We start from the raw sequence: 18,038 nt of genomic DNA, 5'->3' as shown, positions 1-18,038 counted from the left end.
TATTTATATTTATCAATCATTTAATTTATCACTGTATATTATTAATCTGGTGAGGATTTATTGAAATCACTCTTCATAGTGAAAGTGTCCCGAATCCATATATGTACCACTAAAAAACTAGTTTAAACAATACCAATGAATTAGGCACAATTTTTTTTTGCAAATTCCAACAATTTTTTTTTGCAAATTCCAACATTTTTTTTTACAAAACCTTTAAAAAATTATACTTTGAACATTACTCTTTTATATATATACACTAATTTTTATTTTAACGTAAATATTTAATTTTTAATTTTAATAATTTTAATTAATTTTTTAAAAATAAGAGATAAAAATCAATTGATTTCAGTGACCGCCATCACCCGCAAAAATAACACACGCACAAATGCCACGCTAACTAACTTTTGGGCACCGCCGTCACAATTCCTTCAAAGGCAGCGAGGGCGAAAATAAAATATTTATACTTTGTGCAACTTGCCTTGGTGTTTAAAAAACCGCCAGGCAGGCAAGCACGCACAGTACACGCTGCAGGTCCGGTAACGTAAGAGATATGGATATATATACACACATGTGTAATATGATTGATAGATAAGCTGACTAGACATGCGCGCGCAGATGCACTGACTCCAGAGTTTTGGTTTGGCCGTCTTTATCATCCGCAATATCCTTCCACACCTGCAGGGATTTCGTGTGTGCACAAATTGAAAGGCCGAATCATGGAAAATGGCGGTGTGTTCAGAGTATCACTATCATTTTTATCGGGGCAACTGCGCAAATAATCAAACACCAAGGGCGGGCAATTGTCCAATCGAGCTGGGCCGGTGTTTCGCTCTTTGGCTGTTCGGTAGGAGATTTGGGAGGGCCATTCCCAATGATGGATTGGCAATACAGAACAGGGCTGGTGCTGATTGGCGTTGTGGTTGTCATTTGGGTTACCTCTGCCGAAGTCACTCAGGTATGTACGACTCGAACCTGGATCGCCAGAGAAGGATTTAGTGCGTAATTTTCTTCACTAGAAAATTTCAGATCTGGTAGGCTGGAGAACGAATTATGAATTTTGGATACAGTATGAAGAATCAATCGAATTAAGGAACAAATTATCTAGCTGCCCTGCCCTGAATGTACATCCTATGACGGGGACTCGCCCCACAACCATTAGATGTGCACTCTGTTCTGCTCTCATTTGTTTTTATGCCTTAAAAAGCCCTAGCAGATCAGGGAACGAGCTATTGCGACTCTCATTGTTAACGACAATGCATGCTCTTGATGGTCATATGCTGGAGCCTGCAGTGGAAACTAGTTCTAATTGAAGTAGTTGCCGCACGCTGTTGCGGGTCAAGCCGATTAAACAAGAGATTTTACAGGTGTATGCATTTTTTAGGCATGTGATTGTATTGGACTGCCAATGGCACATTGACAAGAAAACATTTCATGAGACAAAATTATATGTTCGATTCTGCATTGGTTGTGGAGATCTGAGCAACCAAGGGATAGGCCCAATGTCAATTGCCTTGCATGTGACCAAATCCTGTTACAGCAGTATACAGAGCCCGGTGTAGTCAGTTTTGCTACATCGTAGACATAGTGAGCTCTCACAAAACTCTGTAAAAGAGGCTATGCATTCTTTTGAGTTTGGTCCTTTGACAATATGATCTGGGTCAGACGTTCTTGCACAGAAAAAATTAGATGGAGGTTTTTGTTCTAGTTATAAATGGTCATAAGTACTTTGAGCTTTTCCAACATATAAGATTCTGTAAGGAGTTTTTTGATTTTGAGTTGACAAGGTTCACGGTTCAAGTACATGCTCCTTCCTTGCAGAGTCAGTGTGTGATTTTTGATTTGATTGGGATCTAGGTTGAAGGTTAAAACCCTTTGTGTGCCTTTATAGATGGGATGATGTCTCAGGAGATTGGACTTATGTAGGCCATATATACCGTTCAAGTCTTTTATTTTGACCGCACTAATGCCAAGGCTGTCATGTCTGTGTCTGAGCCAGGGGTCAACTTGGAGGGCAGTGAAATAGATATAAGGAACATAACTTGTCACTTGCAAGATCAGCATCAATGATTAAGTTAAAAAATATGCTAGAAAAAGCAATAAGGCCAGAACCTTTTAATGAACGTACATCATTGACAGGCAAACCTGTAGTGCAGCTCTACTTTAGAAGGTAAAAGCATTTTATGATCGTCGTGGACAAGTAAATTGGTCTTTTGAAGGTTGTTATACAAAATTCACCAGTTCTATCGAGATTGTATTATGTGGTAAATTCCTGCTATATTACAGTGTCTTTGAATGGAAGTGGCTTGGGAAACAGGCCTTTCAAATTTGTAATTTTCTGTATATTTTGCCTAGAGTATCTAGTTAAGGCTAACATATAGGTAACTAAGTATCCGAGATGGATCATTATATGATTTGTCATTTATTTTAGTACTTTTTGATTGGAAAGATTGGAGCTATATTGACTTTTAGGGCTCATTTTAGGGGCGGGCCCATTTTGTTGATTTGGGGTCTTGAAACTTCCATGGTTCATTTTGGGTTTTCAATGGCTGGTTTTGGGGCTGGGGAAAAACTTTGTGAATAAAGCCCTTTGTTGCTGTTCTACATGTCAAGGCCTTTCAAATGGTACAAAGATCAGCTTAATCAATGTTTTTATGAACAAGTTATGCTTCCCACAAGTTGTCCTATGCTTTTGACGACCTTGGTGTTGAGTGTTTGCCACATTAGCTCCCATCGCTAATACATGTGGAATTTCAAAAAGAATTTAGAGGTCCAAAATCTTAATTATAATTGTAAGTTGAGGCATTCAAAAAGCCTAACCCTCACACTAGATGACTATTAGTACATGTTAAAACACTAGGCTGCTAGGAAAGGAAAGGGTTCCATTCTTTTTGTATCAATTCATTGTTCATAGTTGACTAGAGGAAAGGAGTGGATGTTGAGAGCAGAACAGAGGAAGTTGATGATCCTGTGGTGGCCATTTAGGCTATAGTGTCTAATTACAACTCTATAGTGAGTTTATCTTTATTCATATTTGCATTTCATAGTTGAGAAGAAAAGAGCAATGCATAGTCCTTATCTTCGAGTTAGGTTTTCCCATATTGGAATTTCCAGGATACATCATATGTTCATTGTGTGGATGGCGTGGTATTTGTTGTTTTAGCTTCTTTTATTTCATTTGCATCTTATTTTAGTGTTTTTAGTACTAAGCTTGTAAATTAAATTTAATCTTAAGTAAACATTGTAAAAAAAAGATATTGTAGAAGCTTGTAAGATTTGTTCTGAATCCTGATGAACTATTCTTAGTGGAATATATGTGGTTAGATCAACCAAGCTAAAGTTTAATATGTTTATATTTGTAGCCTTTGTAGTTGAAGTACCATAGGTCCTTACTATGTGTTAGTTACCCATCTAATGTAGGAACATTATTCTTCTTTCGACTCTTCTACTTCAAAGTTCAGTTAAATTTAGTCAATTTTTATCCACCTTTTGATCTTTGAAGTCTGAACTAGTATAAAATAACTAGACATGTCTAGCTACAAGTTAGTAGCTACTATTGCTCCATATTAAAAACACTAAACATAGGTGGGAGCTATCCACTGGTTTCAATCTACTAAACCTGCTTGTATTATGCACTTTTTTATGTGAAATTGTTCCTTTACTAGTTTAGGCTAATTTAAGATGTTGATCACTTAATGCAATGGTGTACTTTGAAGATTTGGATCTGTACTAGTTGGTTTATGGAAGAGGAAGGGTATAGGTGACAAGTAGCAAGTGGCAACGTATCATAGTGTGTTTGTAACTTCTAATTGTAACTTTTGTAGGAGACAAATGCCTACCAATCACTTAATATTGTAACTCCTTTGTTTAGGAGATGAACACCCACCAATGTATCTCTCTAGACAACTCTACATTCTCATCAAGGGTGACCAAAGCTGCGATATAGCTTGACATCTCTTGACTAGAAGCTAGATCTACTTTATCCACCCCTATATATAAAACCTCAAAGTGTGCATGCATTGTTTCCTTAATTGTTGCAAAATCAGTCGTCTGCTTACCCTCAAGGTTGATTTCATTTACAAATAGAAAGAAATACTTGGCAATGGACATTGATGTTGTCTTCATGGATCCACACATGTTTGAATGGATCAACTGAGGAAGCTTCTTTTCCCTCCAGATGATCTTCATTAAAGCACCGTGTGTTGCTTCGTTCCTAGGATACTCCACAAAATCCTTGCTGATTCTAAATCTCTAGAAGGCCATTAACGGAACTTTCTTTAGCTATAAACTAAAGGTATATCAAATTTAAGTGTCCATACCCTTGATGGCAATGTGCATTGTTGTCTTTAGCATTCTTGGCCATTGAAGCATGCTTTTTTTCCTCTTTGTATTAGTGAATCTAAAAAGCCCATCATCAAAACTAAAATCAACTGTCTTCTTTTTGACCTTATCAACAATATAACTTTATTATTGCCGAAGATCACATTCAAATTAGGACTATGGTTCATTATCTCACTGACTAAAAGTAGATTCTTTTCTAAACCAAGGATATAGAAGACATTCATGTGTTAAAATTTAAAGCCTAGATGACTAATGTCCTTATGATCTCAATCAAACAAGTGGATTGCTGAATTTAATTAATGCTGAAACTAAATTTCAGACCATAGCACCAATCACACAATAGCTGGAAATTGAATGGCGAAAGCATAACAATTAATTTCACAAATACACAGGTAATTACTCCAAATAAGCTTTTCATTCCTTCGAAAAACTTACAAGGAAACTCCCATAAGTTGCCCACAAAACAACATTGCACGGGTACCCAAAAAATACCCTGAACATGAGCGTAACAATATGTTGAGAGAGTACGTCTATTACACGGCTATATGGATGAATGTACAGACTATACACATGCTCATATGGTTTGCTCGTATGACTATATTGTCTGTATTGTACAAATGTGTGGATATGTAATACAGCTTGCTGAAAACTGCTTGGTTTCTCCTTTGCTTGAATCTTGTTGTCTCTCTCTTTCTCTTGGTTTCTCAATGTATTCAACTACTCAAATGTGTTGAAAGCCTCTTTTTTTATCAAAAGAAAAAAAAAACACTCTCTTTCATTGATAATGAAATACAGTTACATTTACAAAGTTCTGTGAAGCTACATTGGCCCCAAATTACCTCAAAAGACTGAAAACAGGGCAGAAAACTTCCATATAGCAACAGAAAACGGATCAAAACAATGACAAAATAGACAAAACAACTAACAAAACTGATGATGGATCCCATTTGGGATTCGAAACGTTGGTGTAAAAACTCCATTACTGTGGGTTCTCCGATCAGAAATTCAAATAACACAAACCACAGATCTCTGAAATCCAATATCTTATCCCGGTACGGAGGGGATACTTGGAGTGAAATCATCTTTCTCTTTTCCCTGATGATGGATCCCATTTGGGATTCGAAACGTTGGTGTAAAAACTCCATTACTGTGGGTTCTCCGATCAGAAATTCAAATAACACAAACCACAGATCTCTGAAATCCAATATCTTATCCCGGTACGGAGGGGATACTTGGAGTGAAATCATCTTTCTCTTTTCCCTGATGATGGATCCCATTTGGGATTCGAAACGTTGGTGTAAAAACTCCATTACTGTGGGTTCTCCGATCAGAAATTCAAATAACACAAACCACAGATCTCTGAAATCCAATATCTTATCCCGGTACGGAGGGGATACTTGGAGTGAAATCATCTTTCTCTTTTCCCTGATGATGGATCCCATTTGGGATTCGAAACGTTGGTGTAAAAACTCCATTACTGTGGGTTCTCCGATCAGAAATTCAAATAACACAAACCACAGATCTCTGAAATCCAATATCTTATCCCGGTACGGAGGGGATACTTGGAGTGAAATCATCTTTCTCTTTTCCCTGATGATGGATCCCATTTGGGATTCGAAACGTTGGTGTAAAAACTCCATCACTGTGGTTTCTCCGATCAGAAATTCAAATAACACAAACCACAGATCTCTGAAATCCAATATCTTATCCCGGTACGGAGGGGATACTTGGAGTGAAATCATCTTTCTCTTTTCCCTGATGATGGATCCCATTTGGGATTCGAAACGTTGGTGTAAAAACTCCATTACTGTGGGTTCTCCGATCAGAAATTCAAATAACACAAACCACAGATCTCTGAAATCCAATATCTTATCCCGTACGGAGGGGATACTTGGAGTGAAATCATCTTTCTCTTTTCCCTGATGATGGATCCCATTTGGGATTCGAAACGTTGGTGTAAAAACTCCATTACTGTGGGTTCTCCGATCAGAAATTCAAATAACACAAACCACAGATCTCTGAAATCCAATATCTTATCCCGGTACGGAGGGGATACTTGGAGTGAAATCATCTTTCTCTTTTCCCTGATGATGGATCCCATTTGGGATTCGAAACGTTGGTGTAAAAACTCCATTACTGTGGGTTCTCCGATCAGAAATTCAAATAACACAAACCACAGATCTCTGAAATCCAATATCTTATCCCGGTACGGAGGGGATACTTGGAGTGAAATCATCTTTCTCTTTTCCCTGATGATGGATCCCATTTGGGATTCGAAACGTTGGTGTAAAAACTCCATTACTGTGGGTTCTCCGATCAGAAATTCAAATAACACAAACCACAGATCTCTGAAATCCAATATCTTATCCCGGTACGGAGGGGATACTTGGAGTGAAATCATCTTTCTCTTTTCCCTGATGATGGATCCCATTTGGGATTCGAAACGTTGGTGTAAAAACTCCATTACTGTGGGTTCTCCGATCAGAAATTCAAATAACACAAACCACAGATCTCTGAAATCCAATATCTTATCCCGGTACGGAGGGGATACTTGGAGTGAAATCATCTTTCTCTTTTCCCTGATGATGGATCCCATTTGGGATTCGAAACGTTGGTGTAAAAACTCCATTACTGTGGGTTCTCCGATCAGAAATTCAAATAACACAAACCACAGATCTCTGAAATCCAATATCTTATCCCGGTACGGAGGGGATACTTGGAGTGAAATCATCTTTCTCTTTTCCCTGATGATGGATCCCATTTGGGATTCGAAACGTTGGTGTAAAAACTCCATTACTGTGGGTTCTCCGATCAGAAATTCAAATAACACAAACCACAGATCTCTGAAATCCAATATCTTATCCCGGTACGGAGGGGATACTTGGAGTGAAATCATCTTTCTCTTTTCCCTGATGATGGATCCCATTTGGGATTCGAAACGTTGGTGTAAAAACTCCATTACTGTGGGTTCTCCGATCAGAAATTCAAATAACACAAACCACAGATCTCTGAAATCCAATATCTTATCCCGGTACGGAGGGGATACTTGGAGTGAAATCATCTTTCTCTTTTCCCTGATGATGGATCCCATTTGGGATTCGAAACGTTGGTGTAAAAACTCCATTACTGTGGGTTCTCCGATCAGAAATTCAAATAACACAAACCACAGATCTCTGAAATCCAACTATACAAGAAACGTAGAGCCACGAGGTGCCCTGCATCATGGAGATCTGAGAGGTGAAACCTGCAGAAAACACGCCAAAAAGGCATGTGCCCAGCTGAAAAACATCCTGAGCCTCCTTCACATTGGGTAAAGCCTCCGAGCTGTTGATAGAGCCATTGACCAGATAGTCGAAACGTATCTGCCCTGGCAAGACAGAGGCTCCTCGCTTAGATAGTTGGTCTGCCAAGTGATTCTTGTTAATTTTTGAGTTAACATGTTCTTTGCTTAGATCAGTTACTTCATTAATCCATTAGCCCATTATTAATTCTATTAATCCATTAGCAAAATTACATTAACCATTATCCTATGATGGTAACTGATGAAAGAACATCAAACATAAATGCAGAAGACAAGCCAAGACAAGAGGACACCAGATTTGACAAATGCTAGGGAAAAACCCCAAGATGGGGAAAACCCTTTGATCAATTCTTCTTATTATTATATCAAAATGTTCAGCAGACAGAGAGAGAGTACAAAAGTCAAAATTGACTTGCCAAATTGAAGTCAAAAGTTAAAACAGCCCTGTCAAATCTACAGTCAACAGCAGTCAAAATTTGCGCTAACCAGAAAGTCAACAGCAGGTCAAAGTAGCAACAAACTGTCCTCAATGCAGCTTGGTCATACCCAGTCAAACTCGACCTTCAAAGGAGGTCAAAGACAGCCCAAAACAGTTATGAAAACAGTGGTCAAACTTTGCGGTCAGGTCTGTGTTCAACCCTGCGATTGGTCTGTGGTCAAAGACAACAAAATGCTTTGGTTCCTGTGCCAATAGGTGTGGCCTGCCAAAAACGAAATTCTAGCATAAAAACTGCAGTTAAAGTGATGGTCAAAGTGCTTGGTCAACGCTGGTCAAACCTGCAACAGTCCCTGAAATTTCGGCCCTGTAATTTGTCCTTCTACTGCCCACCTGTGTGAGGGAAAAATATGCCCAATGAACTGTACGAACCAATCAGAGAAGGAGAGAGATGATTGTGTGAGCGAGTGAGGTTAGAGGTCTCTCCTATTTATACAAATCGTTGAGGGTGAAGTGGCATGTATATTGGGCTTCATGAGCCTACATGATGATGTGACTGACCTTGACAATTTGCACATGCGAGGACATAAATTCAAAAACACATTTCTGCTTATCCAAATTGGATGGCCTTTAGGTCGATTTTGGTCCTCTCGAAAAGAGGAGTTCAATGCAATAATTATCTCCATCAAATGAGCTTTCCAAAGTGGAATTTGATCCTAGTTGCCAATTTTAACACTCCCTCTCAATTAGGGAGAATTCCACTTGCCAATCCATCATGCCATCATGTCATCATGTACCATCTTTGCATCTCATCTCAACTTTGCTGAACAATGATATAATAATGAAGAAGAATTGTCGAGAGTGAGTCACAAGACGTTGCCACTCTCCATTGAAGAAAGTTAGTCCAAGGTAGAACCCCAATCGGATTTGATCACGAATCAAGTTGTTGAACAGCATGCATCCTAGACATAGGGAGTATGATAGTACATGATTCGTCCATCTGTAGTGCTATGGTCCTTATCCACTTTTCCCAACTCATTGGCCAGATGAAAGGTACTTCCCATGTGTTATCTCAGTCTAGCTTCAAAGTATAAGGCTCAATAGTTTAAGTTTTTTTTAACAAATTTAGGCGCGTTGACAATTTAATTGTCAACGCTAATTCAAAAATGTCAAACAAAGGTGTTGAAGGTTGGCTTGTTAGCACGAATTAAAAAATATCAAATAAAGGCACTGACGATTGGATTGTCAACGCGAATTCATAAATGTCAAGTAAAGGCGCTGACTATTGGATTGTTAGTGCGAATTAAAAAATGTCAAATAAAGGTGCTGATGGTTGGATTGTTAGCACGAATTCAAAAAAAATTAAAACAAAAACGCTGACAGATTATTTGGTAGCACTCTGTTTTACACTGTTTTTTCTTGTAAAAGACAACAACTTTGGGCACAGATTCTGAACAGTTGGAGATGAATTTTTGAAAACCAAAAGAGGTTTTTGGAGGTAATGGACGAATTAACAAAAACATCTCTCAGTTTTTACACAGGTGTCATGGTTTGAGAGTTACAAATGTATCTTTGAGGCCTATTTTTCTATATTTTTCGAAATTATGTTTCATGGTTTAAGAGATGCAAATGTATCTTTGAGGCCTATTTTCCCATATTTTTCGAAATTATGTTTCCTATTAAAATGCCAAGTCAACAGCGGAAGGCCACCTCATCAAATTCGACTTGGAGATCAGATCTAAGCATCTCCTTGATTATTTTAAACAACAAACTAAAGATAGATAAAGGGGTTTGAGATCCATTATCTTTGGATCTTGGTTAGAGTCTAATTTTCTGTAAAGAGGTTTATGAAAATGAATGAAGGGTTGGGTTTTGGCTGGAAAAACTATTGTATATTGCATGTTTTTTGAAAGTTTAATGAGGAAAATCTGATTTTAAACAAAGATTCTTGTGTTGGGTGATTTGAATGTCTTTTCCCTTGTTTTTGTTTCCTTTTTGTGTTGGCATTATGTATGATCTTCTATGACTGAATAAGAGTACATAAACATAATTCATAATTTCTATGCTTTGTTTATATTTTCAGTTGTCCACAGTTTGCTGACTTATGCTTTGTAGAATTCATCCATCCAACGTTGTTATAAGAATACTATTTTCTTTACTATTTTGCCTTCAATCTGAACAATTTGAAGATTTAAAGTATCTCAACTACCTTGCCTCTATTGAATATTTCAGTGTAATTTCTCATTAAGCCAAACATTTTGACTCCATGCCCAATGGGATCCTACTAAGCCTTACCAGATTTTCAAGCCCTGTTTACCAAATCTGACCACTAATCTTTCAAGCCAACAATCTTATTGCCGAGATTCAAGAGGGAGCACCCTCTGGTTGAAAAGAGGTAAGATTTTCAACCTAAAGCCGGTTTGTGGTTTCCTTAAGAGTTCCCTTTTACAATCAATGAAACTTTTAGGTGATAACATCTTGGCGTTGTTGCCGGGGAACGAAGGTGATATCATCCCTGGGTAGTACGACAGAGAAGCAGTTTTGATTGTTGATGGTGAACAACGTTCAAACATGATCATGTTGTGCATCATTCATTTGGTGACTCCAATCAAGCTTCAAATCAAATTCAAAGACTCCACTGGAGGACGAGCCTTATTGAAAGAGACATGAAAGGACAATACAAGAAAACCAGGTATCAAAGCTTGAGTTTTATCCAAGATGTAATATTATTTTTTGTCAACTACTTCTTGTCCTTTCCTGAGCATATCAAAAGAATTTTCCATTGCTTACTGTATTTGAATGAAGACCATAGATCTGCACTTGTATATCCTTCTTTAAAAATTGTAGATATACCTTCTTCTTGCATTGCTGATCTTGACCAAGTTTTTCATCTGAGCCATATGATGTCCATGACCAGTCTTGTGAGCCTCATGTGATCAAGGCTGATATTACACCTCCTGTATCTAATCTTATACCTTCCAAGATTCAAGAGAGATATAGACCCTTAAGATTTCCAAATACCTTCCATGATTTTCCTCCGAAACATTACAAATACCTTCCCAAGTTTGACGGGGAACCTAACAACTTTGTAGCTGAAAAACACATTCAAGCCTTCGAGCATTTTATAGACCTTTTTGAAGTTGAGCATGATGATGTTTACTTGAGAACTTTTTCTCAATCATTACAAGGGGATGCTGGATGCTAAAGAATGGTTCAGACATTTAGAGCCTGAATCAGTCAGTTCATGGGAGGAACTGAGTGATCTTTTTCTGAAATTTTGGGGCGAGAGGAAATCCAAGGATCAACATCTTTTAGAGTTTCATGTCATAGAGAAACAAAGGGATGAAACTATCTCTATGTTCAATAGGAAATTTTTCAGTCTTTATCACAAGATGCCTAGAGACATTCAACCTCCTCAAGTTGCTGCCATGTTGCGTTATGCAACAACCTTTCATTCAAATTTTTCTTACCTTCTCATGAATAGGAGATTTGTGACCTTACAACAAATGTTTATTGATGCTTAGGAAATAGATGACAATCTTCAAGCATGTGAGAAACTCCCAAAACAAATCTTGGATGAAGTTATAGATGCAGAGGAACAAGAGAGCTAACATGTTCAAAAAGAGACTTGTTTTGAATCTTAATTCATTTCATTTATGAGCAGAGGATTCATAATATCACACATTTTATTGAAAGTCTCAATGACAATGTTTTTGCACAGAGTAAAGTTCAACTGTTTGAAAAGCAAGTTGCCGCCTCAAATTTTGATTTTCCTATATATGATGAATATGATGATTATTATGATGATGACTTTCATGAACAACCAACTATATTTCCTTCATCAAAAAATGTTCATTTTCAGCAGTCTAATGAAAGCACTCAACCTATATATCACAGTTACAACATTGGACATAAAGAGAGTGATCAATTAGTTGAGGGTAACTCTTTGCCTTTGTGATTTTCTTCATTCAAGTTGCTAAAAGAGAAATTTAAAATCATAAATGAAGCAGAGGAACTTGAACTGATGCAAAATCACATAGGTTTACTGGAACAAACTGACAACATTATAGATTAGCAGGAAGATTTTCATGTTTTTCATGATCTTGTGGCTTTGTATATGGAAAGTTTTGTCAGTTCAGATTTGCAGCCATTGACTTACAGGGATTTTGAAAATGATGATTGTAAGGATGCTAATTTTCAAAAGCAACCAAAGATATTTTCTTTATCAAAAAGTATTCCATTGCAGCTATCATATGAAGATTTTCAACCTCTTTATGACAACCATAAGATTGAGATGCATGGAAGCAAATATGTTGTCGAAGGGAGTACACATCAAAGTAATAGTCTTTTACATTGTTGTGGGACTAGTTTGCATTCATTTGAGGATCCTTTTGCAGTCTTTTTAGAGTTAGTAAGAAGGCCCAAGTTTTCAGATTTTATCAATAATGAATTTGTTTTCAAGTTTTTAAATAAGTTGCAAGAATGCAGTAAAGTAAAGAGTGATGGATTTATGCCTGCTAAAGCTAAGATTAAGAAAGGACAATCTACTGATGTGGAGCAAGGAAAAGAGCACAATCAAGGAGCTACATTATTTGAGCAGCTACTTGACTGGTTGTATTGGCTTTTGTGTATTATTTGATCCAACATTCATTTAGTAGGTTAGTGTAGGATGAGTTTGCAATAAGCTTGCTGGCTAAGCATTTATTTTCAGCCTCCAGTTTCAGTTTGGTTTGCAGTATGATTGTTTGCAGCAGTGTACAATTTTCAATTTGAGTGTGGTTCAGTTGCAGAATAGGTTGGTTGCAAGTAACAGGTTTTAGGTTTGGAAAATGAATTGGTTTTCAAGTTGGGATCAACCCAATGGATCAGGCATTAGAGCAACGAGTTCTTTGCCTCACAGGGAGGACAACATCCCCACTGGAGCCAGTTGTTATTTCAGTCTAGCTTCAAAGTATAAGGCTTAGTGGTTTAAGTTTTTTTCAACAAATTTAGGTGCGCTGAAAATTTAATTGTAAGCGCTAATTCGAAAATGTCAAACAAAGGCGCTGATGGTTGGATTGTCAGTGCGAATTCAAATTTTTTTTAAAAAGAAAATGTTGACATATTATTTGGAAACACTCTGTTTTACACTGCTTTTTCCTATAAAAGACAATAACTTTGGGCATGGATTCCGAACATCTGGGGATGAATTTTTGAAAACCAAAAGAGGTTTTTGCAAGGAACAGACCAATTGACAAAAAACCTCTCTCAGTTTTTACACAGGTGTCACATTTTGAGAGATACGAACGTATCTTTGAAGCCTATTTTTTCATATATTTCGAAATTATGTTTCTTACTAAAATGCCAAGTCAACAACTGAAGGCCACCTCATCAAATTTGACTTGGAGATTAGATCTAACCATCTCCTTGATTATTTCAAACAACAAACTAAAGATAGATAAAGAGGTTTGAAATCCATTATCTTTGGATCTTGATCAAAATCTAATTTTCATAATGAGGTTTATGAAAATGAATGAAGGGTTAGGTTTTGGCTGGAAAATATATTGTATACTGCATGTTTTCTGAAAGTTTAATGAGGAAGATCTGATTTTACAACAAAGATTCTTGTGTTGGGTGATCTGAATGTCTTTTCCCTTGTTTTTGTTTCCTTTTTGCGTTGCCATTATGTATGATCTTCTATGACTGAATAAGAGTACACAAATATAATTAATAATTTCTATGCTTTGTTTATATTTTCAGTTGTCCACAATTTTCTAACTTATGCTTTGTAGAATTCATCCATGCAATGCTCTTATAAGTATACTATTTCTTTAATATTCTGCCTTCCATCTGAACAATTTGAAGATTCAAAGTATCTTAGCTACCTTGCCTTTGTTGAATATTTCAGTGTAATTTCTCATTAAGCCAAACATTTTGACTCCATGCCCAATGGGATCCTACTAAGCCTTACTAGATTTTCAAACCCTGTTTACCAAATCTGACCACTAATCTTTCAAGCCAACAATCCTATTGCTGAGATTCAAGAGGGAGCCCCCTCTGGTTGAAAAGAGGTCAACTTTTCAACCTAAAGTTGGTTTGTGGTTTCCTTAAGAGTTTCCTTTTACAAGAAATGAAAATTTTAAGTGATAATACCATGAGTCCCAGACTACATGGGTAGGATGATGTTGGGGCAACAACAACGGAAGAATAAATCACATCCTGCTCACAACCACACATAGGGAAAGGATAAATCACATCCTATAGTCACATGTCACTACCATTGTAGGGAAAGGATAAACCACATTCTACGTGCATGCAAACCACCGTGAGTAGGGAAAGGATGAACCACATCCTACATGCATGCCAACCAACAATTGTAGGAAGGAACCTACACATGGGAAAAGGAAGAACCACGTCCCACTGACATGTCAACCATTGATCGTAGGGAATGGACATCCTACATGTGGGGAAATGATGAACCACATCCCACCGACATGTCCACATGTGACAACCGACAAATGCCTATATGCATCTCTCATTGGTGTATCCGCAAGAGAAGGTGAACCACTCATCCTATGCATATATCATCAGCTATAGGGGAAGGCGAACCACTCACCTTATGCTCTCATATATCATCATGGAGTATCAGAGGGGAATGTGAACCACTCACCCTATACACAACGTACCTATAGGGGATGGTGAAGCACTCACCCTATGGTCGCACATAGCTCCAAGAAGTACCCTAGGTTCCTAGGAGTTCCCATAGCTCAGTGTTCAATCGAGACCCTCCTAGTAGGGTCTTTCCACGACTCCTAACATCTCTCTGAAGAAAGATAATCTTGACCTTACTAAGAGGCTATGTAAGGATGACAGTAATTTGCTCATCCAACCAACAATGATGGAGCTTGTTAGCTCTCTAATGTACCATATCAAAATAAAGCGGTACCCAATACTTGGAGTTGTTGTGGAACATGGATTCTCTGAAAATGAATCCCACTCAAGAATATCGCAATATACAATAGTGGTTACCAACACATGCTTAAATGGCTCACTGAAGAGCTTCCTCAACCAACTGGCTTCATAGTAAGCCATAGTTGCTGCTATATACATTCAGTCTCAATAGTGCTTCCAAAGCAATCGAATCAAGAGATATAGCACTAGATGTGCTCTTTTTATTCATCACTTTGCCAATCGAGCCAACTTGAGAATATTCATGGAATCTTAGATTCCAGTAGTGTACCTTAGATTATAGATAATAGAATCATAGAGATATCTCAGTAAGTAGCTATCCAATATGTGAGGCTCATCCATATATCAACTCAGAGGCTTCAAGCGAGGCATATGATTGCTAGGGTGTTTATTAAGAACACTAGGGATCCCATAAGATATACATATGCAGACCAACAACTTCTCCATATCATCAGACCATTAAGTGCAAGGAAAATCAAGTCTAGGTGTTCCATCTTAGCTTTAAAAGTCAGCTCCCTCATACATTGATAAATGAGAGGGTCATCAATCATACATCATCAATAGTTGCATCTTTACAGTCCAATCAACATGGCTTGTCCATTACTCCCTCTAAATATAGAGAAAGTGACCTTGCCAAAACATAATCATCGAGCCACCTATAACTTGTCCCTTTTCCTACTACAGACCCTTAGGTCTATGTGCCAAAAGTCATCTTAGGTCTATGTGCCAAAAGTCATCAATAATCATGCTACTTCCATGCAGCCTCTCAAGTAACATGGATATATCAAGACATCATCAGAGTCATCAAAAACATAATCAACTGCCCTGACTTGCCTTCATCAATAAACATTGGGCAAGAAGAGTCATTGGGTCATACTGCTAGGGATTCTATAGCTCCCTTTAAAGCCTTGCTTTATGTGATCATCTAGCTTTCAATCACAAGCTTCTCATGCAAGGGATGAAACTTTCCACGAGGCAACTGCAACAACAAACTTCTAGAAAGATTGCTTCAGATTAGAGAGCAAACTCTGAAGAATTATCATGGTCCTTCTTCAATTGGAGTGAAGAAATCCTCCCATGAGATTGTCCCAAAACAATTGCATTTATCCTTCATTGATAGATAATTGCAACCAAAGCATTAAATCACCCAATCCATGATGAGGAGAGGTCCTTCGCATCCAGACATTCATATTCATAAGACCATCCTTCATAAGATCCTGACGCATCAAAGTCCCTAATGACCCAATCAAGATGCCAAAATCAGGGTCCTCACAGTTCCCTTTTCTCATTGTGCTTACCAAGACATAGGCTCTGACATGCACATCCTTCTTCCAATGCTTTCTTCATGAGGCACCTGCAATAGTCATAGACAAGCACTACCAAGCGCAATATGTGATCATAAAAGCATGAGATACGATCTAGGGTTTTCATACACTAATGGAGGATGGAATTCAAAACATCATCCTTATTAGTCATACCCTAGAATCCACAAATCCAAAAAATCAAAAGAAAGGGTTTCTTATGAGGGAACATAATAGGGTTACGGTTTCATATGTGAGCTAGGGTTTTCCATGAGCCATCTAGGGTTCTTATTCAAATCAAACCCTCCATCAAAAGACCCTTAAAACAAATAAAAAAATAAATGCATTACATGTACCTTGAGAGATACCATACCTCTGATTTTACGTTCATATAGGTTGCTATAGGGGTCTGCTCCAAAGTGCCTTGCACTTCTTCTATCTGCCAGACTTTCAAGGGTACTATCATCCTTATCCAAAGGTGCCAACATAAAGGAGCTGCATACTTTTCTTAGATGAACTTCCTTTGCTTCAGCTGCTAGACAAAAATAGGATCACATGGAGGGCTGCCACTAAACCTTCTCAAAATCACATCAGCTGCTAGATAATGAGCAACTTAGTCAACAATATGACATTATGGAGGGCTTTTACTATTCTTCAAAAATCATTTTCAAATTGATGTCTAAAGAGACTATCCCTTCTCATAACTGCATCCTGTATTTTCATTGACTTCAAGGCACCTTTTATGAAGGCTTCAAAGACATGAATATATATTCCTTATTGATTTGCAAGTCGGCTTCAATGGAACTGGCTTATAACACTTGTGTGTGTGTGTGTGTATGCGCTTGTAACAATGATAAGGACTCAACCTCTTCTTCTATACACAGAATAGGTTTCCTTGATTTTACTGATATGGATGACATAGGATGCCCATTGATTGTCTTTTTAAGGCTACAATTCATACCTTGCAAATATATGCATACAAGATCTTGACTTCCTTAAATTATGGAGGGCCTTAGAACTATCCTTTATAATGTTGTGCCTCTAAATCCAGGACAAGTCCTCCTCAAGATGATGCCACCCTTCTAGCTGTAAATGAAGTCACCTTTTAGGGCCTCATAGTCCAGTGACCACAATGTATCAAAGTCCACACAACTGCCGATTTTTATTTTTATTAACTTATTTAGATTAGGACATTTAACTTTCTTCAAAACAATAAGAATAGCAAATTGATAACAATGATGCATTGTCAAGAGCAGCAGAAGCAAAATACCCTTCAATTCTACTTGAGAAAAGAAGTCCTCTAGAACTGCTTCAGACAAAGGGCAGAAAATTAATGTACAAAGATGCCATGAATTGATCCACATTAAATTCCTCAGCGTAGACAAAGAACTTAATACCTTGGTCTGAAGGTCGCTGTGGCTCAATTACAAATGCTTTCACTTTGAAGAATAACACAGTGAAACCCTCTCCAATCAGGGCAAAGAACTTAACACTGTAGGTTTAGTCCACGGTTCTTTATATTCCTTGAATAACCACAGGCCTCCTAGAGGGCTGAAGTCTTGTCAAAAGGAGTTGCACTAGTCTCAAGCGTTTGCAACCTTGATGCATGCCATAAATCATAGAATAACGCGAATACTCTGCCTAGCTTACTGCCCTACCACAGGTCCGAGAATCCTCCATTGGTGGTCAATCAAAGGTTAAAATCCCACAACCA

At 37.7% G+C, this 18,038-nt stretch overlaps 1 protein-coding gene across 3 annotated transcripts in view; it reads left to right on the top strand.

Moving 5' to 3' along the window:
- The first annotated feature begins 516 nt into the window (after positions 1-516).
- The window catches only part of LOC149262620 (thiamine-repressible mitochondrial transport protein THI74-like), a 150,135-nt gene continuing 132,613 nt past the window's right edge, over positions 517-18,038 (top strand). The window contains exon 1 of one of the 3 annotated variants that reach the window (XM_089424975.1): positions 517-955. In XM_089424975.1, the coding sequence (XP_089281101.1) occupies positions 872-955 (84 nt within the window). In that variant the 5' untranslated portion in view covers positions 517-871. The remainder of the gene's footprint in view (positions 956-18,038) is intronic. The other 2 variants (XM_089424971.1, XM_089424973.1) reach the window with 2 other exon arrangements.

Source organism: Pinus tabuliformis, chromosome 6, assembly GCF_031772625.1.
Source record: "Pinus tabuliformis cultivar Carrire ecotype Pingquan chromosome 6, CPIR1, whole genome shotgun sequence".
Taxonomy (NCBI): domain Eukaryota; kingdom Viridiplantae; phylum Streptophyta; class Pinopsida; order Pinales; family Pinaceae; genus Pinus; species Pinus tabuliformis.
The sequence above is the reverse complement of the archived record's forward strand: the minus strand, read 5'-3'. Positions and strand labels throughout refer to the sequence as shown.